The 25,996-nt window shown below is 40.0% G+C and overlaps 1 protein-coding gene across 9 annotated transcripts in view; it reads left to right on the top strand.

Annotated features, from left to right (window-relative positions):
- Positions 1 to 25,996, top strand: part of LOC139943330 (splicing regulator ARVCF-like) — a 134,905-nt gene that overhangs the window by 52,706 nt on the left and 56,203 nt on the right. For 3 of the 9 annotated variants that reach the window (XR_011786803.1, XM_071940157.1, XM_071940161.1), the window contains 20 exons: positions 590 to 733; positions 1,840 to 1,932; positions 3,251 to 3,389; positions 3,831 to 4,020; positions 4,489 to 4,536; positions 4,979 to 5,133; positions 5,981 to 6,098; positions 6,682 to 6,823; positions 8,822 to 8,848; positions 11,175 to 11,265; positions 12,854 to 13,040; positions 13,868 to 14,018; positions 16,349 to 16,490; positions 16,824 to 16,917; positions 18,341 to 18,530; positions 18,874 to 19,020; positions 20,896 to 20,991; positions 22,061 to 22,159; positions 23,390 to 23,500; positions 24,657 to 24,787. Coding sequence is in view for 8 of the 9 variants with exons in the window: in XM_071940157.1 (XP_071796258.1) it covers positions 590 to 733; positions 1,840 to 1,932; positions 3,251 to 3,389; positions 3,831 to 4,020; positions 4,489 to 4,536; positions 4,979 to 5,133; positions 5,981 to 6,098; positions 6,682 to 6,823; positions 8,822 to 8,848; positions 11,175 to 11,265; positions 12,854 to 13,040; positions 13,868 to 14,018; positions 16,349 to 16,490; positions 16,824 to 16,917; positions 18,341 to 18,530; positions 18,874 to 19,020; positions 20,896 to 20,991; positions 22,061 to 22,159; positions 23,390 to 23,500; positions 24,657 to 24,787 (2,495 nt within the window). In the remaining variant the exon portion in view is untranslated. The remainder of the gene's footprint in view (positions 1 to 589; positions 734 to 1,839; positions 1,933 to 3,250; positions 3,390 to 3,830; positions 4,021 to 4,488; positions 4,537 to 4,978; positions 5,134 to 5,980; positions 6,099 to 6,681; positions 6,824 to 8,821; positions 8,849 to 11,174; positions 11,266 to 12,853; positions 13,041 to 13,867; positions 14,019 to 16,348; positions 16,491 to 16,823; positions 16,918 to 18,340; positions 18,531 to 18,873; positions 19,021 to 20,895; positions 20,992 to 22,060; positions 22,160 to 23,389; positions 23,501 to 24,656; positions 24,788 to 25,996) is intronic. The other 6 variants (XM_071940158.1, XM_071940162.1, XM_071940160.1 and 3 more) reach the window with 6 other exon arrangements.

Here is a 25,996-nt window from a genome sequence, read left to right on the forward strand (position 1 = left end):
GCACGTAATCTTTTTAGTGATGATCCATGATTGACTCGATTTACCATTTTGTATTTCCACCTTACAATCTCTCCCAATGAACCAATCACAGATTACTTGTCAAAGTTGTTCACAACTGACCAGCTCTAACCGACCAATCACACGGCTCCTTTTATAGCCTGCCAATGAACCAATCACAGATTACTTGTCAAAGTTGTTCAGAACTGACCAGCACTAAGCGACCAATCACACTGCACCTTTTATAGCCTATCAATGAACCAATCACAGATTACTTGTCACAGCTGTTCACAACTGACCAGCACTAAGCGACCAATCACACAACTCCTTTTATAGCCTAGTAATAAACCAATTACAGATTACTTGTCACAGCTGTGCACAACTGACCAGCTCTAACCGACCAATCCCGAAGCTTCTTTTATAGCATCTAAACCCAAGTTATTTCCCCCACGAATTTGAATACTAACTGACCAATCCTCTACCCTCTCTTATAACCTACTAACCAATTACAATGCACCACAGATGCCAATTCTAAACTGACCAATCCCGCAGCCTCTCTCATGTTACTTAAGAGTAGTTTTATTTGTCGCAGACCCGGCGTTTAATGACAGCTACCGCCCCGATGACATCACACGGGAAACAGCCAATGACCAGATGGCTCCAATAGCATCGATGGATCGCACAGGCAGCCAAGACACAGTGGAATATGATAAATACGACAAGCCGTTTGATAAAGGTAAGATTCCACCCAAACCCACCCCCAACCACCAACCCCACCCCCTGAACCAACCCCCTGACCCCACCACTGATTGGCTTTGCAGAAAGCATTGCAAACAAATCTGAAAAATTCTTTGAAGTTGAGTTTGAAGCTTGCATAAAAAGAAATTGGTTGATTAACAATAATATGGTAAAAAGTTGTGAGAGTGTAAGTTTAAACAGTGGACACTATTGGTACAAGTAATTACTCAAAATAATTATTAGCATTAAACCTTACTTGGTAATGAGTAATGGGGAGAGGTTGATAGTATAAAACATTGTGAGAAACGGCTCCCTCTGATGTCGAGTAGTTTTCGAGAAAGAAGTAATTTTCCACGAATTTGATTTTGAGAACTCAGATTTAGAAATTGAGGTCTCGAAATCAAGCATCTGAAAGCACACAAATTCGTGTGACAAGGGTGTTTTGTCTTTCACTATTATCTTGCAACTTCGATGACCGACTGAGCTCAAATTTTCACCGGTTTGTTATTTTATGCATATATGTTGAGATACAGCAAGTAAGAAGTCTGGTCTTTGACAATTACCAATAGTGTCCAGTGTCTTTAACAGTGTGGTTTTAATAACAAGGGTGAAGTTTCCGCATTGTAGGTAGGTTTGTTCTTCAGCCTTTGAGGAGGAATATTTTAGGCAGTTGCGCTTTCCCACTCAGGTTTTCTTTCTTCAAGTTGGCAAATTGTAACAATAAATATATAAATTAAACCGGCACCTTATTATAGATTTATTATAAGTCCTAACTTGGGACTACATGTAGTCCTAGGAGTTAAGGCTAGTCCTAAAACTTGAGGCTAGTCCTTAGTAAGGACAAGTTACTCGTCCTAACTCGAGATTATACTAGTCCTTACTCTTTGTGAAATCCGCCCCTGGTAAGGCAAACTAAGTTAAAAGTAAGTTAAAAAGCAAGAACAAATCAACAAAAGTTTGAAAAAGCCAAAAGCAAAGCCCCTTGAGCTGTTCACAGCAGTTATCTTGGGACATGTGCCAAACCTGTCCAGTGTGAACACAGCCATCTCGTCCCTCGCTAGCTTTACCTCAGTCTGACCGCCTCTACCCTATACACACTTCTAGGCTCCTACAGGTACCCTTACCGTCCGACACAACAGGTCCACCGAAGCCATGACTCGATCCCCAGAAAATCGTCCATGGGTAGTAGTGGCAAAGGTATACTCGGCTGATTGCGTTTGCATGCTCTCAAATCGTACTGCATGTTTGTATGATGTCTCACCCATCTAGGAAATCTAGGACTACTTTAGGTGACCAGGCATTTTTATACCCCGCTCCAAACCTTTGGAACAATCTCCCTTCTTGCATTGGACAGTCTTCTTCACTTGATGTATTTAAATCTAAGTTAAAAACCCATTTGTTTACTCAACCCATTTCATTCATTCTTGCTCTGTTTTTGTGTTTATTTATTTTTTCATTTCTTCTCTGCATTTTTTGTATTCCTTGTAATGCGCAGTAGAGTATATTTATATAGGTCATTGCGCAAAATAAATGTCCGTATTATTGTTATGTGTGGCATTGGTCTACCTCAGCGAGGGCGCTGTTAGGCTAGGCGCTGTGACCTCTTGGTGCATGGAGTCCACTCCTATCTGTATTTTTTATAACTAATTATTTTTGCTCTCCCTAAATACAATATTTCTTTTGTTGATTAACTTGCATGAAGTGATGTCATGAATCCAGTTAACATATTTAACTTTTGACCTATGACCTCATGTGCTTAACCTCTGACCTACACACATTGTAGAGTTCCTTCACAATACTGCTAGTATGGAGTCAATTGCGACTTGGACTTTCAAATGACCATAGGCCTATTTGTTTTCATAACACACAGTTAGGTAAGGTTTGCTGTAGCACCACCATTTGTGTAAATCTCTTTTGAGTGTTGTTGGTTCTGAGAAGAACCGGTGGTTGACAATTCAATGTTTCGATCAGTATGCTCTGATCGTCTTTAGGAAAAAAAAGAGCATACTGATCGAAACGTTCAGCTGTCAACCACCGGTTCTATTCGGAATCATCATTACTCAAAAGAGATATATGCACATGGTGCTACCAGAAACCTCACCTATGTAATTCTACTCCAACCAAGCAAAGTTTCAAATCCTACTGACACACAAATCGACTGGTTGTTTGATTTATAACTACATGCCTCTAGCCAATGACCACAAAACTCATTGGACTCTGACCTTTCAATAACTGTCTGCTGACGTTAACAAAATGACCTCTGACCTTAGATTCTCATCAGCGATTCAATTTTAAACAAAACCAAACTCAACCACCTGACTAGTGATAGCACTTCTTGTGTTACCAATGCTCTTCAGGCTAAAAGGTCATACCCTTATGAACTGTGACCTTTGGTTCTTGCAACTCTCGCCAATCAAGCCACATGCAATAAATAAATTTTGACCTAATTTCATACACACACTCATTGGATTTTCTGACCTTTGTCATGTTTGTGATGACCTTTGACCTGATATAGGTGACCCCCAGTGGAGAACCCCTGACCTTCAGGAGATCATTGACTACCTGAGTCATCCAAACCCTGCTATCGTAGCCAATGCTGCAGGGTACCTTCAACATCTGACGTTTGAGGACGACCCCATCAAGAATAAGACAAGGTGAGAGAAACACAACCACCCCCCTCCCCTTTATAAAAAAAATAAAAGAATTCCGTGGTCAAGCAGATAAGAATACCACACTTAGGTTCTTGTGTTTCTGATCAGCAGAGTATGGGTTCGAGTCTCAGTCATGACACTTGTATCCTTAACTTAATCATCGTCGATGCATCCTTTGAATGGGACATGTAGGTGTTCCTGGTCTGATCGGCAGCATATTAGCCATCAGGGCTAATAAGGAATAGGTCTCATACATCAAGACGTAGCTTCACACACATTGCAGGAAAAAATACTGGGTGCCTGACCAGTGTACATAAGTGCATGAAATAATTTATATTATGGTCTGTTCTTGGCAAATAAGATTCTTTATTCTGAAAACCGTTTCTGATTTTTTATTCCCATCTCGACCTTCTCGCTCCATCTCCTCTTCACCCCGTCGCCCAGGAGCCTAAACGGCATCCCCGTCCTGGTAGAGCTACTGGGTAACCCCACCCCTGATGTCCACAAATGTGCCTGCGGTGCCCTGAGGAATATCTCCTTTGGCAAGCCCAACGAGGAGAACAAAATCGCCATCAAGAACGCTGGGGGAATCCCTGCCCTGATCAGGCTCCTAAGGACGACCAGAGATCCTGTTGTGAGTTTCAAAATTTGTATTTCTGTTTCCCCTCGTTAATTTTTTGCTGGCGTGTTGTGGCTGAGTGATCAAGTTCAACAGACCCATCTCCCGTTGATTTCACCAAACTCTTCCCAGTCTTAGGATTAATCTTAGGACTTGGGACGAGTCCCAGCCTTGTAACATTTAAACTATAAGAATAATCCGAAGTTATATAGGATTTGAAGCATTGCCTGTAGAGATATCAATATATATTTGGTGTGCGGTAACACCATATGTGTATCTACTTGCCAGGTAAAGTTGTTCTTATAGAAATGCTTGCTTTATTTTACAACCGCGGAGTAGATGTTTGGGGGTTCGGGATACTTCTCAGTTCTGAAAAGAACTGTCTGTATTTTAATATTTTTATTTTGTCTGTAAGTTAGTCTGTATTATTGTTATCGTATTTCATGTCTGAAATATGAATTGAGGATTTTTTTTTTTCCACAGACCAAAGAACTAGTCACAGGAACCTTATGGAATCTTTCGTCATCCGAGGTGAGCTGCTTAAAATAAAATTAAAAGCTATTAAAGAAAAAACCAAGGTTGATTTGCTATGTCTTTCACCAACATTCTTATGTCAGTTGCCATGGTGTTTATGTGATGGACTTATTTTGCGTATGACCGGGGCCCAATTTCATAGTGCTGCTAAGCACACAAATTTGCTTAGCATGAAATTTCTTCCTTGATGAAAACAGGATTACCAACCGAATTTCCATGTGATTTCCAGGTTTAGCAAACAACAGCTGAATACCTCAATACCAGTAACAAGCAGTATGCAACAAATGGAAATTCGGTTGGTAATCTTGTTTTTATCAAAGACGAAACTTCATGCTAAGCAAGTTTTGTCTGCTTAGCAGCTCTTTGAAATTGGGCCCTGATGACAGTAGAAGAAATTGGGAAGAAATTCTTAAATTGTCTTAAATTATTTTACAAACAGCCGCTGAAGAAACCCATTATCGATGACGGCTTGTCGGTCTTTGTCAATGATGTTATCATACCGGACTCTGGTTGGACGCCAGAGAACCCCGATAACAAGCTACCGACGGACTACGCCTGGACACCGTTGTACAGGAACACTACCGGTTGCTTAAGGTAAAAACTAGCCTCTAGCTACCGGGCAACCTCGGTAGTCTAGTTGGTAAGACACTGCTCTAGAATTGCAAGGGTCGTGGGTTCGAATCCCACCCGAGTAACATGCCTGTGATATTTTTTCACAGGACTCGGGGGAAAGTACTGAGTATACAGTGCTAACACACATCGGTGTATGGGTAAAAACCAATATTAATATTTTCCCTGATGCAAATTAAAAGCCATTGGACCCTTTCAGTTAACAGTGTTGTCCAAGGCCCACACTTTGTGTACCACAACTTCTATATCAAATAACAAACCTGTGAAAGTTTAGGCTCAATCGGTCATCGGAGTCGGGAGAAAACAATGGAAAAACCAACCCTTGTTTCCGCGCGTTTTGCCGTGTCATGACATGTGTTAAAAATAAATCCGTAATTCTCGTTAACGTGAATTTATATTGTTTTGCTGTCTTCTCAAAACGTAAAGCATTTCATGGAATAATATTTCAAGAGAAGTGTTTCACCATTGCCTTCTGTAAACCCTGTAAGTTATGTGTAAATCTGTGAACTTTTATTATTTTTTTTGAACCGAAAGGGTCCAATGGCTTTAACATCTATTATAAAAAACTAGCGGTTATTATTATCTCTCAACTTCGATACCCGATTGAGCTCAAATTTTCACAGGTTTGTTATTTTTATGAATATGCTGAGATACACCAACTGTGAAGGCTAGTCTTTGACAATTACCAATAGTGTCCACTGCCTTTAACAAATTTTATGAATTCTAGCTTGGTTGGCCACTTGATTACTCATTCAGACTGTTTGAAACTTTGATTGTACATGAGCTTTGTAAATGATTTTTTTTTCAACAGAAATGTAAGCTCCAATGGCCCAGATGCCCGCAAGAAGATGAGGGACTGCGTAGGATTAGTGGATGCTTTGATACATGTGGTCAAGTCTGCAATCGACACCAATAACATGGACAATAAGGTAAGGTCACTGCAGCTGAACTTTAACCTTTAACCCCTCACTCTTGGTTAATAACAATAGTAATAACAATATCAAAGTTTTATACAGCGCATGCATCTACCAAACAAGGTAGTCAAGACACTGACTTTATAAAAAACATTCAGATATGTTATTGCAGTGATGAATTCTGAGATGAGACCCAGTTATGTAGCATCGTATAAGGGTTTACAAGGTGCTACGGCACATTAAGCAGCCACAGCCAGGAACACCGGGGCAAACCCCTTCTCTTTTCAATAAGTGCACTGGGTTCTTTTACATGCGTTACACAACACATGAGACCAACGGCTTTACATCACATCTGAAGGACGAAGCAATGGTTAAGTGTCTTGCTTAAGGACACAAGTGTCACGGCTTGGGATTCGAACCCACACTCTGCTGATCAGAAACACCATACATGTAGTTTGAATTCGGTGCACTTAACTGCTCGGCCACGACACTTCCAAATGTCAGGCCATTATTTATGTTTTGCAGTTCTACCATCGGTCCCTTTAGTTAGTAAGTTGTTTGCAACAGCTTATTTTAATCCTAATTTTTCTCCACCTAGGTGGTTGAGAACGCGATGTGTATTATACGCAATCTCTCCTTCAAGATCTCCAATGAGGCAAACCATCCAGACGCCGTACCCGCTGCGCCCCTCCGCTCTGCCCCTTCCAAATACGGCCCTGCATCAACGGCACAGAAGAAACGTAAGTGCAGCTTAAAGGAACACATTGCCTTGGATCTGTCGAGTTGGTCTTTGAAAAGCGTTCTGTAACCGTTTGTTGTAAAATGTATATGGTTAGAAAGATATTGTATAAGCAGAATACAATGGTCTACACAAATCTGTTTGAATTTAGAAGGTGTCTCTGTGTTCAATTAAATTTTTTGTAAATTCAGTTTATCAATTCTATCCAATTCAGCTGAATTAAGTTCACTGCACTCATACCACCTTTCCTCACCATAGGCAACTTTTAGTCGAATTCATGGCTTTGCCGACACTAAGCAAATAATCAGCGCTTATGAAACGAGAGAATTCCACGCTTACGTCATCAAGCGTATTTCAAGAGTTAGCAGGGAATTTTTGCCTGTGCACGTACAATGTGTGTACTGCACGTTACTATAGGCATTCGTCACTTTCACAGTTAGCGCATAAATTTCTGTTCGCCTTGTAAGCTAGGAATGATGATCGCTAGTGCAGAACTCAACAGCAGAGCGAGCCATGAAATCGGGCCAATGTTGTTCAGTGGCAAATTGCTAGTTGCACCATCAATGCAGTATAAAGTGTTGCTGCCCCTGGAACTGTCTTCAAGTTATTATTTTTTTTTCACAAACTGCATTGCATGCCTGGTTAATATCATTTTATTTTGGTTGAGACAAACTGTAGTTTTCTCTTACAACAAATAAATTAACTTGCTGCATGAAAACCCAGCCCACTGCAGCATTTAGAAAGTTTTCAAAATAGCAAGTAACCTTGATTGATTTGGAGTCCATGAACAGGATGTTTTAAACATATTTTTTTTTTTAATATAATACATCGTGCACAGAGTATCTGGTGGTTTCAGTGACTAATACTTTAAATACATAAATGAGCATTGGAAAGGGTTTTTACATCATGCATACGCCCCTCTTAATATTTAATGCATGAGCACGTCACACTTCTAACCCACAAAAAGAGGCTACAGGCACAGCCACTGCAAGTGGTGGTGGACAGGCGCCTGTGGCCTCATTTTGGGTATTAAAGAGTTGTGACGTCATGCATGAGTACTAAGAGAGGCGAATAGACTGCCTGGTGAGTTCCATTGATTAATTAAAAATCCTTAATTGGGTTTATAACCCTAGTCTTAACTTCCATTTTGAGTGAGCCAGCATCTATGGGGAGGTTTGTTATTGAGTCCTGGTTGGATTTCACAAAGAGTTGGGACTAGTCTAGTCTCGAGTTAGGACCAGTTACTCGTCCTAACTTAGGACTCTCCATGCAATTTGTATATCTCCTACATGTAGGACTAGTCCTAACTCTTTGTGAAATCGACCCCAGTAACTTAGCATTGAATGGACCCATTGCATGGATACAACTGTCTGCCACTTGGGGGGGGGGGGGCCTGCAAAAGATACAGTGCCACCACAGGTGCAATTTCACACAAGCTGATCATCAGGACAACCATTTCTTTGCAAATTTATTTTGTAAGCAGATTATAGGCAGGGAACCAGTTCAAAGCAATGCTAATTATTTTGCATTTAGTCTGGTAACCTATCTCTCGTAAGAACAATTGTTGCTTACGCATCTTTGTGAATTTTGGGCCCTCTGCATGCATATGTTGCTTGCAACTAAAGCAGACACTTATGTATTTAATCAAGCAAGTTTTTTTGCAAAATTAAAATGGCTTAATAATAATGTCATCTTCTATAGCGCCGGTATCCATAGGAAAGTACCTAGCCCTGTCAAAATCCAGGGCCTGGAATTTTATCTTGAAAAGGGAAGGCCATTTTCATGTGGCAATAAAGACCATGGCCAGATAATTCCAGTTGTAGTACTGCAGTTGGTGTTGATGATTGCAATGGGTCCATACTTGAGCAAATTTTTTGTTATTTTGGTAGAAGGTTTTGTGAAGCTCATGGAGTGAATTTTGTTTGTTTGTTTGTTCCCTTCCCCCTCCCCCTCCCCCACCCCCATCACCATGGTATCCCTGCGTGTTCATAAATCACAGCTAAAGGTCCCACAGGTTGTTTTGGAGGTAAGAGAGCACATCACGACAAACATTTGTTTCTCTTTCACCTCTCTTTTTTTCACCACATTCATGCTTTTCTGAGGTTCCAAACTCGTAACTTACCCATGCAGGATCCTAAGAACGGTTCCCTTAGCTCATCTGGTCCACAAGTTATTCATAATTTATTCTAATGTATTCATTTATGCAGCAGCTTTTTAACCAATCACAATTCATCATCATTGCTATTACTTCATTGTCATTGCATCACATGTTTACATGAGTTTGGGGTTGAACAAAGACAAATTTACTCAAGTGGAATTTGAAGTAGATACTGTACTTCCAGTTTAGAGAACATAACGTGTACAGCCCAAGTCCTCGTTTTCCATTGTCTTCCAACTGTTGACAATGTTGTTCCAAAAGCAACTGTCTGTGGAAATGTCTTCTTATTGTTTGTCTGCTTAGCCAATGGCCAACATCCAGCCAGATGTTATTTAACTATTAATAACATTATTGTCATTGGTCCATTACATACTGTGCATTAAAAAAACAGCTGCCTAAGGTTAGCCCTGGCGACCTTACACTTTCGTTTTGTACTACAGTGACGTCCTGGACATCAGGGTACATTTCTGGGGTGGAAAATTTTCACAGGTTCATAACTCAAATCTTACCTGCAAGAAAGCACCAATTTCAACAGATTCACATTCCATGGCAGCATACGTTTTTCTGCGATGGGTTTAATCCGTCATTTTCATGAAGTAATGCAGCTCCCAACGTTAAGGAATTCCCATTTTTGTTCTGCCGTGTGTACGCAAGACGCACGACGCGCAAATTTTGAATTGTGTTAGTAACACTGTGCAGGTAAGATACAGTGACCAAGAATTCATGCGTCTAAGCTTGCATCATGCGTCTTGCACGCGAATGTATACGCGTACGCCCGACAACAGACAACACTGTGAGAAAACGGGAATTTTTTAACATTGGAAGCTGCATTATTTCACGAAAATGACGGATTTGTGAGGAAAATATGTGGACCAAAACCCACTGCAGAAAAATGTATGCCGCCATGGAATGTAAATCTGTTGAAACTAGTGGCTTGTTGCAGGTAAGATTTAAGTTATGAAGCTGTGAAATTTTTCCGCCCCAGAAACGGGCCTCAATAGTTGGGACTCTGTTCCTGTGTACAGAGAAAGAGTCCTACATAGGGCTAGCCTAAGGTATGCTTTAGTACGTAAGCTTTTGAGAAACTTTATCTTTAATTTATTAACACATTTGTTCCAATCCTATTCTTTTACAAAAAGAAGATCAAAAAGCAACGAATGATACATCATTGGTTTTTGGAAGAGTACATTCATTCCAATCCTCTAGTTTTCAAGAAACATATCATAAAGGAATGATACATCATTGGTTTTTGGAAGAGTACATTCATTCCAATCCTCTGGGTTTTCAAGAAACATATCATAAAGGGATGATACATCATTGGTTTTTGGAAGAGTACATTCATTCCAATCCTCTGGGTTTTCAAGAAACATATCATAAAGGAATGATACATCATTGGTTTTTGGAAGAGTACATTCATTCCAATCCTCTGGGTTTTCAAGAAACATATCATAAAGGGATGGTACATCATTGGTTTTTGGAAGAGTACATTCATTCCAATCCTCTAGTATTCAAGAAACACATCATAAAGGGATGGTACATCATTGGTTATTGGAAGAGTACATTCATTCCAATTCTCTAGTTTTCAAGAAACATCATAAAGGGATGGTACATTAATTGGTTTCTGGAAGAGAACGTTCATTCCAATCCTCTAGTTTTTTTAGGTTCGCCATTTGTTTTTTAGAAGGGTAAATTTATTCTAATCCTGTAGTTTTTAGAGAGAGATCATGAAGGGATGGAACATCATTGGTACATTTGTAATGATTTCGTACATGGCATTAAGCTTAAAACTATTATTGCTTTTTATATGAAAAAAATGCTGCAAACTGTACTTTGAATTAATTTTATTGTTTATATTAACTGCACAAAAACTCTACTTGAATATTTTGCCGTTTTCATTGTTATTTTTATTTTTTCCTGGTTTGTTTTCAAGCAAAGTTCTGTACATATTCATGTGCTCATTGATGCAAAATGTCTTTTGTAAAAACTGGCAATAATACTCTGAATTCATGAATAATCTACTTCTTCATTTGCTTGTATCATCAAAATTTGCATAATTGTAACATTGCTGGTGACAGCTCTATAATATTATGAATGATTAATCATCTTGTAGTTTTGCATACATTTCTTTGATGGAGTTTTGATCATGGGATTTTGATTATTCATGTATTTATGAGTATTTGTTAATTGTTCATAGCCGACGACACCTCTGGATGCTTCGGAGGGAACAAGAAGAAGAAAATGGAAGCTTCTACCACACAAGGAAGGCCAGCAACGTCAACATTACCGTAAGTCAGTGTCTTAGCCAGGAATTTGGAAAGTGGGAGTGCAAACTGAAAAAGTGGGAGTGCAACCTAAAATCACTACAAAAAAATAGAAACATTGTGTGCGTAGCGAGCGCGCAGCGCCAAGTCTGTCTCCCCCCCCCCTCAAGGGCCCTGGAAGCTCTGGCTACTGTAGGTGCTCTCTGGTGGTTTCTGATGCATTTCTGGTACCTATTTCTCTGTTACAAGTACATTACTTTGATTTAATTTTTGTTTTGTTTTCAACTCGAAAATGAGAGGCTTTAAAGCACAGATATTGTAAAGGTGATCGACGTCCACTAAACATTATTTAACTCTATAAAATGTTTCTGGGTCAATATTAGGCCAGTTCAAAGCAGTTACTTGGACCATTGGACCATTGGACCATGGAGCTTGGACCCATTTAGCCTGAAGTCATTCAAAAGCGATACAAATAATGCAGTACAAGTTTGCTGTCAACAAAATATTTTGGGCATGTGTTGGAAAGACAGTGCCATTTAAGTAGTTCCACTGGGCAAAAAAACGTACCATATGATTGAAAAAAAAATTTGGGAGGTCTACAGCAAAACCGACTTGAGATTTGTAAAGAAACATGAACCAGTTTTTGAACCTTTCGAGCGGAAAATAACCATCGTTTTGTCAACTGCATCATGGAGGTATGACTGCATTATAAACACCAAAGCGATGCAAACATTGAAATCCAAAAAAGTCTTGATGTTTCAAACAAACTCTACAACGAACAAACAATGTGCCCTTGAATTTCTAGAAGGAAAAAAGATCGTCATGTTTGCCGCCGTCGAATTGGGAAAAACTGCAAAGCAACTGCAGAATGTATGCGGTAAAAGGTGCACTGCGCCGCGTGTCACTTAGTTACCGATGCTGACGTCATAGTAGAAAAATCCAGAGCGCGATGGTTTGTAGGATCGTGGAGATGAGATTGGTACCTAAAATAATCTGAACGAAAACGCGTGTGAATTCGCCTCTATCATACCACGCGTGCATGGAGTTCATGCTGCCTGCTGATGACGGTCGATAACGACGACTGACTGTTGAAACGAAGTCTGCGTGTCTCGCTTGCGGTGTCTAATGTGTGGTTTGTGCGTTGTGTTTTGTGTGGTCGTAATGTGGTCAGCGTTTTCGAGGCAACTTCGAGTGATTGTTTTATGGTTGCGTTGTTGAAATTTTGATTCAAAAAGAAGACGGAAACCTGGTAAAACAAATCTAATTTTACTCACTGCTGTTTCAACAACAACAAAATTATAATAGAAGTTCAGTAATTTTCACTGAAATTATTAGACAGCACGGCTTCTCCCAAGCCGTGCATCAAATTTTTGCCCGTGTTTTCAGCCCAACTGGCCGTGCTAACACGGCGTGCACGGCTCGCTAGCTAACACGTTGCCGTAAGTTAATGTGATTAAACGTTCTTCACACTGGCTGGGACTACTGCTTTCACTTAATGGATAGAGAGGGGACTTCTTGTTATTAACTTCACTGCCGCTGAGTAAGTTCTTGAGTGCAAATTGTGGGTTATTGTATGAATTAACATTTTTCCTCTTTTCTTTCAAATAACCAGGAGGGGTGCAACCTGGGATCCTAACATGGCCATCCCGGATCGCAAGTGCCCCCCTAAGGGCGTAGAGCTCCTCTTTGCCCATGAGATGGTCCGACCTTACCTGACTCTCCTCTCGGAGTGCTCCAACCACGTCACGCTTGAAGCCACCACTGGTACCCTGCAGAATATGGCATCTGGAGAGTGGGTGGTGAGTACTAGGCATTAGTCTCGTTGTACGACCCTTTTCAATTTTTTACCAAAAGTGATAAAATGAAAGTTAAAATGCGTTCGGTGCAACTTTGAAAGTGGCTGGAAACTGATCAGTTTAGGGGATGCAATTTTTCTTTTTAAGAAGTCAAGTCAAAAACCACAATGGATCCGTTTTATTTTCAAAACCCCAACTACATGCTTGACATGTAAAAGAAATAGTAATAATAATAGTAACAAAATAGATTTGTAAAGTTAAATTAAAATTGCAGTGTGGGGCTTTTAAAACCAAAGATAAATGTATGAAAGAAGGCTTCATACCCGTGTTTTCACATGCTTTCACGAATTTGGCTCTCAAGTTTTCACAATTTGCGCTTAAAGTTTTTTTTCAACAGCCTACAGTATCTCACCTGATACAACTTAGCTAGCCATATTTTAGTGGTTTTCCTTTTTTTGTCAATATTTTTGTTCAGGGGTTGCTTGAAAATCTCAAGATTTTTTTACTAGAACTTGATTTGAGCCGCGGGATTTGCATTTTTACCTGTGAAACTAATAAATAAAATAAATGAAATGAAATAGGCCTGGGATTAATAATAATAGTAATAAAGACATTTATAATGCGCAAAAACGTATGGACGTTGAGGAGAGAAGCGATGTATTTAGGCGAGCTGAAAGGGGAAGAGAAGGACTTTGTATGCAAGTCACAGTTCAACTGGTAACTAGTGAAAGCTTCTTAGGACGGTTGACAATAATTGTCAAGTTATCCAGCAACAACAAGTTATGATTTTTTCTAAATGCCGTTTTTCTGTGTTGGTTTGTTGTCCACAGTGGGCGCTATACATCCGAGCCCAGGTGCGGAAGGAGAAGGGTCTGCCGGTCCTGGTGGAACTCCTCAGGATGGAGAACGACAAGATTGTCTCGGCCGTAGCCAGGGCTCTACGCAACCTCTCACTGGACTCCAGAAATAAAGAACTCATCGGTAAGATTTTGTTCTTCTTTTTTAATCTTTGTATATTTCCTGTAGTGGGACCTTTGGTCACCATGGGAATTTTGTTTTTAGAGAAAGAACCATTAAAGGAACACGTTGCCTTGGATCGGTCGAGTTGGTCATTGAAAAGCGTTTGTTATAATATGCATATGGGTAGAAAGATGCTGTAAAAGTAGAATACAATGATCCACACAAACATGCCTCGAAATTGCACGGTTTTCCTTTTACCTCGTCGGCTAACACGGTCGGCCATTTATGGGAGTCAAATTGTTGACTCCCATAAATGGCCGACCGTGTTCGTTCGCACAGTAAAAGGAAAACCACGCAATTTCGAGGCAAACTTGTGTGGATCATTGTATTCTACTTTTAAATTATCTTTCCAACCATATGCATTTTATAACAAATGGTTACAAACGTTTTTTTATAGACCAACTCGTCCGATCCAAGGCAACGTGTTCCTTTAATGAGTGAATAAAAAAGGGAAGTCCATGCAGTAGCAAGGGCTCTATGCAACCTCTACCTGGACTCCAGAAATAAAGAACTCATTGGTAAGATCAAGCGGAGGCCAGCCGTGCGCTCTAGCGAACCGGACTCAAGTTGCAATGGTCGTTAGTACAGAATTCAACAGTAAAGCCCGGCTCATCCTTCTTGTGAACAGGAGTGCCAATGCGATTTGAATTTTTGCGTCACAGACTTTCAAAGACTAATTTGTGACTTCATTGTGTACTTGGAATCCCAGTTTGTCCACAATGTTAATTTTTATTATTATTTTTGCCCCCCCCCCCCCCGATTTTGTTGTACTATCTTTGTTTTATATATATATATAATGAATAGGGTAGATGGCCTTAGCTTTCGATCCAAACCGGACCTTCTTCAGAGGCACAAAACAAGTACAAACAAATACATATCCATTTATAGAAAAAGAGAGGGGGAAAGGGATTAAGGGAAGGATCCAAAAGAAGCGGGAAAATAACAGCCAATCAAAGTTTCTATTTCAGAGACGATGTGTGGCTATGAACCAATAGGAGTAGAGTGGCGAGGACAAAGGATTTTTAGAATGAAAGGATGTGTTACTGGACCATAAAAGTGGTAAATGTTTTGTTCGACAACAATGCAGGGAGACATGAAAGGGTAGGATTAGAGAGCAAGTTGCATCATGATGCAACTAACAATGGTCAATTAATAAGAATAGCAAGATCAAAGGTATGATGTTTTAAAAAAATAGGTATGAGGGACATGTGGAAAAAGAGGGGGGGGGTTACTTACATCAGATAGTTACAGTGATGAATTTATAAAAACAACTTTAAACAAGATTAATTTATACTTTATGAATATATACAACATATAAGTTCTTAGGCCGAAGTGAAGTGGAGGGTAATGAGAAGTTGTTTAACACCAGTGTTTATGTTAAGTCCAAAGGGTTTGACTGTCTTGAGTTGGTGAATCCAGTGTGATTCTCTACTCTTGCGGTGTGTGTCATCACCATTGCAAGCTTCAATCACCAGAAGTTCAACATCACTGACACTATGATTGGGGCTGTTGAAGTGGATAGAGACTGGGTACGGTTTCTTAGTCTTTATGGAAGAGACATGATTCGCAAAGCGAAGACTAAGTTTGGTCTTAGTCTCTCCCACATATTGTAGCCCACATCTCTTACATGATATGACATAGACTACATTAGACGTGCTACATTCAGAGTCGGTCTTGATGTTGTATGAAGAGCCAGTGGTATGACTCTTCACCTTGAGTGAGGGCTTAATGTGCAGACACGTTCTGCATTTGGAACGGGTACATTTGTGACAGCCCAGTATATCTGTCGGGGGTTGTGTTTGGACTGTACCTGGGGGAAGTTTGGCCCTGACTAGTATGTCACCAAGGTTCTTAGGGCGGCGGAATGCAACCATGGGAACCTCGGGGATTGCTGAGTGTAACCTGCTGGAGGAGTGAAGTATAGGCATGTTATTATTGAGAATTGAGGGAAGTTTGGGTAGTTTGGGGAGGAAGGTGGTGACCAAAGCAACTCTATCGGTCGGAGCTTTTTTAGCTCCCGTGTTAGTCAACAGAGTATGACGAGGTACGTTGAGAGCCCTGTTGATAGCAAGTTGGACCCTACATTCGCTGTGTCCCCTAGATACAAGGTGTATATATATATATATATATTTTTTTTTAGGGGGGGGGCTGGATGGTTGCTTTTTGTTTAAGAGGAAAATAGTGTGTTAAAGTAAATGTACATTTGGGCAAGGGCGAGTGGCATGTTCACTCCGTCTCCATGTTGGTCTTACCAAACTAACACCCTGACTCGTCTCCATTTGATCTTGCAGGGAAGTATGCCATGCGGGACCTGGTGTTCAGGTTGCCTAGCGGCTCGGTTGCCGCAGACAACAAGCAGCTGTCAACAGACAGCCTGACTGCCGTGCTGAGTGCTCTACAGGAGCTCATCAACAAGAATGCAGAGAACTCCAAGTAGGTCAAAGGTCAAGGGTCGTCATTACGAAATGGGGTTCAGTAAAGATCAAGATAAACTATACAGATGCCAATCTTATAGATTTTTTCGTTGACACCTGGGGTTCAGTTAAATAAAACTGCTGAAGGGCGAATTGTACCTTTTGTTTTTTTTTTAAAGTTCAGTTGTTTTAATCACATTAAATGTACATTATACAATAAAATTAACCGAGAGAGCACTGGGATTTACACTTGAGCAGAAATTAGCAGATCTACCACCAAAAAAAAAGAATGTTATTCTCTTATTTCGCTTTCGTATTGTTTACTTTTAAAACTTTTTTTTTAACTTGTCAGATCTCTCCGGGATGCCAGTGGAATCGAGAAGTTGGTGTCGATCACGAAATCTCGCAACAAGTACTCTCAAACAATCGTCAAATGTGCCTATCAGGTAAGTGATAGAGAAACATTGAAAATTATCGCTACTCTGTTTGAGTTTAAAGTCACCTGGAAATAGAATTTTTTTTCTTTCAAACATAAGAATATATGCTTACGAACAATAAAACAATTTGTTTTAGTAATTGTTTGTCACGATTTATATGTTTACAAAATATACAAAGTTGTTTGGGGGCTGACTCCCCAATGAGTATTCAAGTTTTTAAATTCCTCCAATCGTCACATAGCCCTTAGTTGTTATGAATATTCATGTATTTGAATCCCTCCAATCGTCAGGTAGCTCTGAGCTTGTATGCATATTCATGACTATTCATGTATTTGAATCCCTCCAATCGTCAGGTAGCTCTGAGTTTGTATGCATATTCATGACTACTCATGTATTTGAATCCCTCCAATCGTCAGGTAGCTCTGAGCTTGTATGCATATTCATGACTATTCATGTATTTGAATCCCTCCAATCGTCTGGTAGCTCTGAGTTTGTATGCATATTCATGACTATTCATGTATTTGAATCCCTCCAATCGTCAGGTAGCTCTGAGCTTGTATGCATATTCATGACTGTTCATGTATTTGAATCCCTCCAATCGTCAGGTAGCTCTGAGCTTGTATGCATATTCATGACTATTCATGTATTTGAATCCCTCCAATCGTCAGGTAGCTCTGAGCTTGTATGCATATTCATGACTATTCATGTATTTGAATCCCTCCAATCGTCAGGTAGCTCTGAGCTTGTATGCATATTCCTGACTATTCATGTATTTGAATCCCTCCAATCGTCAGGTACATGTAGCTCTGAGTTTGTATGCATATTCATGACTCTTCAAGTGTCGGAATCCCTCCAATCGTCACGTAGCCCTGAGCTTGTATGCATATTCATGACTCTTCAAGTGTTTGAATCCCTCCAATCGTCACGTAGCTCTGAGCTTGTATGCATATTCATGACTATTCATGTATTTGAATCCCTCCAATCGTCAGGTAGCTCTGAGCTTGTATGCATATTCATGACTATTCATGTATTTGAATCCCTCCAATCGTCAGGTAGCTCTGAGCTTGTATGCATATTCATGACTATTCATGTATTTGAATCCCTCCAATCGTCAGGTAGCTCTGAGCTTGTATGCATATTCATGACTATTCATGTATTTGAATCCCTCCAATCGTCAGGTAGCTCTGAGCTTGTATGCATATTCATGACTATTCATGTATTTGAATCCCTCCAATTGTCAGGTAGCTCTGAGCTTGTATGCATATTCATGACTATTCATGTATTTGAATCCCTCGAATCGTCAGGTAGCTCTGAGTTTGTATGCATATTCATGACTCTTCAAGTGTTTGAATCCCTCCAATCGTCACGTAGCCCTGAGCTGGTATGCATATTCCTGATTATTCATGAATATTCATGTTTTGAATCCTTCCAGGTTCTGAACACCATGTGGGGTTTCAAGGACCTACGTGCCCTGTACAAGCAGGACGGCTGGGACGAGCAGCACTTCAACCCGGGCATCTGGACAACCACAAAGTCACCCAGTAAGAGCAACACCTTGCCGCCGGGGGGCAGGACGACGAGCCCCGCCCCAGTTAGGTCAGCGTCGACGCCTGCCACACCAGGTAAGGGAATAAGGGGTTCCTAGCTATTGAGAGTGATAAAGCACCATAAACGATAACTGAGTTTTTTCCAGGGTCCAAATGTCATGCCAAATACTTCTCAAAATCTAACTGGCAAATGGCGTATCCTCTGTCTATCATTAAGTTTTCAAGTAATATAAGTTTTCCTGACAAAAAATGTTTTTACCGCCAACATAGGGCTAGATAGCTCAGTTGGTGGAGCGCAGGCAAGTTAACCCGGAGGTCGTTGGTTCGAATCCCACTCTAGTCAATTCTTTGTTCATCCCCCAAACAATTTTTTTTTATAACTTGATTACTTCTCTTTGTTTGATGAACCACTAAACAGGCCAACGGATCGATTACCAAGCCTCCACGCTTCCCGTCAAGTCCGGCCCTCCTAAGGACGAGGGAGCCCCACCCGGGTACAACTCGTACGATAGACGTCAGAACGACACCCTTGGGAGATCGGACCCATACTCCTACAGGGACCCAGGTAAGCTATACATCAACTACTCCTAAAAGTAGATTAGCACAACAGAACTTTGCTTACCAGAATAAGCAGTCATGCAATTTTTCAGAGGATCAACTGATTTCCTCATTTTTTTTTTTTTTTTTAACTGTGCCCTTGGAAACTGAAAAAAACTGTACAAAAGTTTAGGTGTGATCGGCCATTTTCCTTTTTGTTTAGTTATTAAGAAAGTTGCATGTAGCCAAACTACCATGCAACATACTCTAAGTACAATTTGTGACTGGTAACCTGCTCCATATCTGCTTAGCAGATAATTGAGTAGGATTTGAAACTTTGCATGGTGTGAGATACGATATGGAAAGGTTTGCGGTAACACCATATAATAGATCAGTATGATCAGTATGCTCGGATCGTTAATTATTAAGCATTATTTTCTGCTTGAGCATAGAGCTGTTACAACAGCAAAATATTGCTTGATATCTTCCTGCTTAGCCAAAATTAGCAAGATACCAGCCATGAATTGAATATGTGACACTGTATTTTGGGTGGTAATTTTATTCATTCTGATAAGTGCAGATACTGCGGGCGATTTCACAAAACTCTTCCTAACTTAAGACTAATCTTAGGACTTAGGACAAGTCCCAACCCTGCACTGTAGCATGCATACCTTAAGATTAATCCTAAGTTAGGACGACTCGAGATAAGACGAGTCCTAACTCTTTGTGAAATCGAACCCTGGGCTTGGACAGTTACCAATGTTGTCCAAGTCCTTTAAAAAAAAACTTTTTTTAGACAAAGGAGTATCTCTCTTGTAGAGTTTAAGAAGGGGTAGATAACTGAGTGGCTAGGTCCATCTTGCATGGCGGCTGATTTGTAACGCTTGATTAGATTTTGATTTCTTAATTTTGTTTTTCTTCTTTCTGTTAATTGCATCTTGTTCTGATTTTATTATTAACCCTGAGGTACACCACTGGTCTGAGAAAATATGTTCGAGTTTAACATAATCCTGAAGCCAATTTCATAGCACTGGTTAAAGGTAGTGGACACTATTGGTAATTAGTCAACATAATTATTAGCATAAAACCTTACTTGGTAGCGAGTAATGGGGAGAGGTTGGTGTGAGAATTGGCTCCCTCTGAAATGACGCAGTTTCCGAGAAAGAAGTAATTTTCCACGAATTTGATTTTGAGACCTCAAGTTTAGAATTTGAGGTCACGAAATCAAGCATCTGGATGCGCACAACTTTGTGTGACAAGGGTGTTTTTTTCTTTCGGTATTATCTTAAAACTTTGACCACCAATTGAGTTCAAATTTTCACAGGTTTGTTATTTTATGCATACAGTATGTTGAGATACACCAAGTGAAAAGACTGGTCTTTGACAATTACCAATAGTGTCCAGTGTCTTTAAGAGTAAGCAAATTTGTGCTAACTGTAGCTGAAAAATTTGCTGAAGCATAAAGCGTACTTCATACATTTACATTTGTAGGTTACCAAGAAAATTATTAAACCAGAATGTGCATTCACCATGGATTTGCAAGCAAAGAAAAAAACTTGCTTAGCAGAGACAGGTTACCAACCAATATTACTATTGAGTTTGAATAGCTCACAAGTTGTACACCAGGTACCATGTGCTTGCTGAATAGCATACAATGAGAACTTGAAGCACTATGGCTGGTAACCTTTATTGCTAAGCAGATTCGTTGGGCTTAAAAGCTTTACAAATCAAATCTGTTTAGTTCCTCCCATAGAAAGTTGGTTCCTTTCTGGTCTCGATAAAATCAAATTGTAACCTCTCCCATTACCTTTGCACTCTTTTCGGAGAAAATAAAAAGAAGGTTAACTTATATTTCTTTCTAACCACTAACGATTTCTTAACAAATGGCTACTTGCATGTTTAGAGCCCCAGGCTGCCGCTAGACCAGATGAACAGCATGAGGAGAGATACGTTGGCCAACCGTACGCTAGAGAATCTATGTCGGCCTATAGTGACGAAGGTAGCTTATTAACTTCAGTTTAAAAAATGGCGCCCTGCAGTCAAAAAATAGTATTTAATGTTCTGACCCCTCAATGTATTTTCCTAATGCTAACCCTAACCCTAAACGAAAACCCAAGTCCCAAACCCCTATTAAAGCCAAACCTAACCACAAACCCAACCCAAAACCCAAGGCCAACCCTAAGCCCACCCCTAACACAACCCAAAACCCAAAACCTTACCCTAGCCCAACCCTAAACCCAATCCTAACCCAACCCAAAACCCAACCCTAATACCCAATCCTAAACCCTACCCTAACCCAACCCCAAACCTAACCTCAAATCCAACCCTAATTCCAACCCTCAACACATTTCTCAGCTTACTGAGGGTTGGTGTCCCTTTTGTGAATGCGTTGACCACTGACGCGGTTGGTACCCGCTATCTCTTTGCTAAACTTGGATTGATTTGACGTTCTTGTGAAAATACCTGACAGTGTTTTTGCTATTTCTTTTGAAGCAAGTAGACACTGTATTCAGCTCTTTAAAGACACTGGACACTATTGGTAGTTGTCAAAGACTAGTCTTCCCACTTTGTGTATCTCAACGTGCATAAAATAACAAACCTGTGAAAATTTGAGCTCGATTAGTCAGCGGAGTTTTGAGATATTAATGGGAAAAAAAAACACCCTTGTCACACGAAGTTGTGTGCATTCTGATGCTTGATTTCGAGACCTCAAATTCTAAACTTGAGGTCTTGAAATCAAATTTGTGGAAAATTACTTCTTTCTCGAAAACTACGCTACTTCAGAGGGGGGCCGTTTCTCAAAATGTTATACTATCAACCTCTCCCCATTACTCGTCACCAAGTAAGGTTTTATGCTGATAATTATTTTGAGTAATTACCAATAGTGTCCACTGCCTTAAATAGCCTGTAAAATATTAACCAAACTCTTTATTGTCGTGCATGCACATTTAATTTGCCTGTGCCCTTTTGTTTTGCATCTAACCATTAGTTGTTGTTTTTGTTTTCTATTTTAACATCCTATTATTTTGTGTGTATGCGTTATGCGCTTTTGGCATGCCTACGTGTAGATCTGAAAGGTACTGCCATGGTTACTAATGATGACATGCTGGCGCCGTTAACCGAGCACCCCGGCAACCGTGAATCTGTTTCGCAGTACAGCGAGGAAGGTACTACTGGTTCCACCAAAATTACCAAATCCCCCAACCCCCAAATCCATAAGCTCCCCCTTTTGGGGTATACAGTTCTACCCAGATTCCTATGCTGGCTGTGTATAGGGATTAATTCATAATAGTGTGTTATCCTGCGCTGGGAACACAATACACTCCACACTACTCGCCGTCATGTGGTGTTCTGAAGGGTAGAGTAACTTGGTCTTTTTTTACAACATATGTTATGGATTTCACCACAAGATGTGTGTTAGCCTAGCGCCTGTGACCCACAAAACCTTTCAGTGGTTAAAAAGAATCACTCTTCAGCCAATGCCCCCGTCTACAACTAACATTTACTCTAAATAACCCTTCACAGCAACCAATCTCCACGTCCAGACTTTCCTAAAAGTAATATTAAACAAATCACGAAATAATCGGACACATAAATCAACACAATTGGGTGGCATGGTTGGCGTGTGCGTAAAGCGCTCACCTCTCACCAAGGTGACCCCGGTTCGATTCCCGGCCGGGGCCATATGTGAGTTGAGTTGTGCATTGGTTCTCTGCTGTGCCACGAGGGATTTCCAGACCATCCGGTTTTCCTCCCTTGGGACAATTCAAACACTTTCGATCTTGGCTGTGCTCCGTGGTCATAATGAGTTCATGTGGCTGGCAGCCAGAGGCGCCCTTGCATGCCTGCTTCTCGAACACGTTGTAGCCGCGTCCTTCGCAATTCAGCTCTTAGCTGTGAGTAAGGATGATTAGCCCCCCAAATTATTATAAATTATATATAGAAATAAATTCTTATTTACAAGGTTTTAGCCAGGATTAGGTAAAAGGGTGTCCAAATTTGCTGGAAATTTTTAAACTGGGTGTCCAACTTGTTCACTTACAATAAATTTACATGTAAATGATAGATGAAACAGGGTGTCCAAATTAAAAACAGGGTGTCCAAAAGACACCCAGACACCCCTCTGGCTAACACTTTGCTTATTTATGATTCTTTGCTTTCGGTAAGCAGAGCCGTGAAATTGGGCCAAGTCTTTTCCGAAATTGGGCCCATGTTCAATGCTCAACAGGCTGTTTTACCCTTTTCAATTAACAAAATGCTGTGATGTTCTTTTCATTTTTGTTATTAACTTAACACAAACCATTTTAGAATGTAGTCTTGTTAACCAGCCGCTTTTTCTCTCCTCGTTTTCTCTCTCTGTTGTTTGCATGCATGCTTGCTTTTGCTTGCTCGTGTAGCCTCCTCGTATGTGCCTGAAAGGCAGGACCACATGCCACAAAGTTTTACGTCGCCTCAAAGTTTTACGTCGCCACAGAGTCGAGACTCTGTGTCCGCTTATAGTGAAGAAGGTAGATGCTAGATTTGTTTGGAGTTGTTGCTCTTTTGTGTGATTTTGTCTGTTTGGATTATTGTCACTATTATTTGTAAACTATTATGCTGTGAATGGTGTTTGTAAATGAGTACAATATTGATATATATTTGTGGTTTAAAGACATTGGACACTATTGGTAATTGTCAAAGACCAGTCTTCTCACTTGGTGTATCTCAACATATATGCATAAAATAACAAACCTGTGAAAATTTGAGCTCAATTGGTCGTCGAAGCTGCGAGATAATAACGAAAGAAAAACCACCCTTGTCATCCGAAGTTGTGTGCGTTTCGAGACCTCAAGTTCTAAATCTGAGGTCTCGAAATCAAATTTGTGGAAAATTACTTCTTTCTCGAAAATTACGTTACTTCAGAGTGAGCTGTTTCTCACACTGTTCTAATCTTATCAACAGCTCCCCATTACTCGTTTACCAAGTAAGGTTTTATGCTAATAGTTATTTTGAGTAATTACCAATAGTGTCCACTGCCTTTAAACCTGTTTCTCTGTATTAAGCGCCATGGCGCATTGCTTTCCATGGATTTCGCGCTATATAAATTGTTACTATTGTTATTTTTATTAGTATTAACACTACACCAATGTGTGAACATTTCTGTGTACTTTCGTACATCAACGCGTTTGTGGCTTAGACAGCTGGGTAGCCCTATAGGGACTGGAACCAGAGGCTAGATGTGCGTGTGGTGAAGCCACGAGGGCCTGTTCCATTTTTTTAAATTAATAAAAGTTTTCTGTATTTTGATTTTGCTACCTTCCCGGGAAGCAAAATATTCAAACCAATTAAAGTGTTGGGGTCATTAACCTTTTATGCATTATGATTGGTAAACGAACCACAACCATGTGATTGCTAGTCCTGCAGTCTAACCACTGGACCACGGTGACCAACATATATTTACCCACAATCTCGTGATTGCAAGTCCTGCAGTCTAACCACTGGACCACGGTGACCATCATCAAATTGTGATTCAATAATTAGAGGACAATACCTTTAAAGTTATTGTAAAATCATTGGTTGGCTCGGTAGGACCTGAACCCAAAACTGTGTGATTGCAAGTCATATAGTCTTACCAGTAGACCATAGCGACCAACATTATATTTATTTTCCTCTTCTAATTTGTAGCTCCGTCTGAGAGGTCGCGTGACGACATACCGATGAGGGAGCTCAACTATGCATCTCTGGATCACGGCAATGCGAATGACTCCGCTGGGCGTAGAGGTCCCCCAGTGGGAGGGGTGGCAGTGTTTGGAAGAGTAAGTATGTTTCAAAGATTTGTGTAGGGCTGGAGGCTGGGCCTAATGCAGGACGAATTATGCATTTCCGAAAAAAAGTTAAAGTAGTGAAAATTGAAATATCGTGTAATTTGAAACATTGAGTTGAAACATTTGAGTCACTGAAATATTTGAGTCGTTTAAAGATTGAGTTCTTTAAAAAGAGCCTTCGAGAAAGACTATGCTAGGGTCGAAACGTCAGGCCATTAACTATTTTATTCTTTAAAAAAAATGAGTTGAAATGTTTGAGTCATAAGACAAGAATAAGATTGTTTTTTTGTTTTTTTAACATTGAGATATTAATGTTTGAGCCAATGAAAGATTGCGTTTCAAAAAGAATGAGTTGTTTGAAACATAGAGTTTGACTCATTGAAAGTTTGAGTTTTTAGAAATATTGACTTATTTGAGTTTTTGGAAGATTAAGTTTTTTGAAACCTCAATTTAAAACAGCCTGACTAGTTGGACAGAACTGGTGACTGGTCCATGGGTGTTTTTACTGGCATTTGACCAGCAGACCACTATTAAGGGAGAACAATACTTAAACTTTGTATTTGTTTACATCTTCATTTCCAATGGTTGTGTTGTCTGTGTTTTATATTAAGTAATTCTTATGATTGTAACAAATTCTTCATTCACATTCCATTTGACTGCACAAAGGATTATTTCATTTCACTGCAGTTAAAGACACTGGACACTATTGGTAATTGTCAAAGACTAGCCTTCACAGTTCGTGTATCTCAACATATGCATAAAATAACAAACCTGTGAAAATTTGAGCTCAATCGGTCAGCGAAGTTGTGAGATAACAATGAAAGAAAAAAAACACCCTTGTCACACGAAGTTGTGTGCGTTTAGATGGTTGATTTCGAGACCTCAAGTTCTAAATCTGAGGTCTCGAAATCAAATTACTTCTTTCTCGAAAACTACGTCACTTCAGAGGGAGCTGTTTCTCACAATGTTTTAGACCATCAACCTCTCCCAATTACTCGTCACCCAGTAAGGTTTTATGCCAATAATTATTTGGAGTAATTACCAATAGTGTCCACTGCATTTAAGGGAGAACAAACTTTGTATTTGTTTACATCTTCACTTCCAATGGTTGTGTTGTCTGTGTTGTATATTAAGTAATTCTTATGATTGTAACTAATTCTTCATTCACATTCCATTAATAATTAATAATTAACCATTCTT

The sequence above is a fragment of the Asterias amurensis genome, chromosome 10, assembly GCF_032118995.1.
Source record: "Asterias amurensis chromosome 10, ASM3211899v1".
NCBI lineage: Eukaryota > Metazoa > Echinodermata > Asteroidea > Forcipulatida > Asteriidae > Asterias > Asterias amurensis.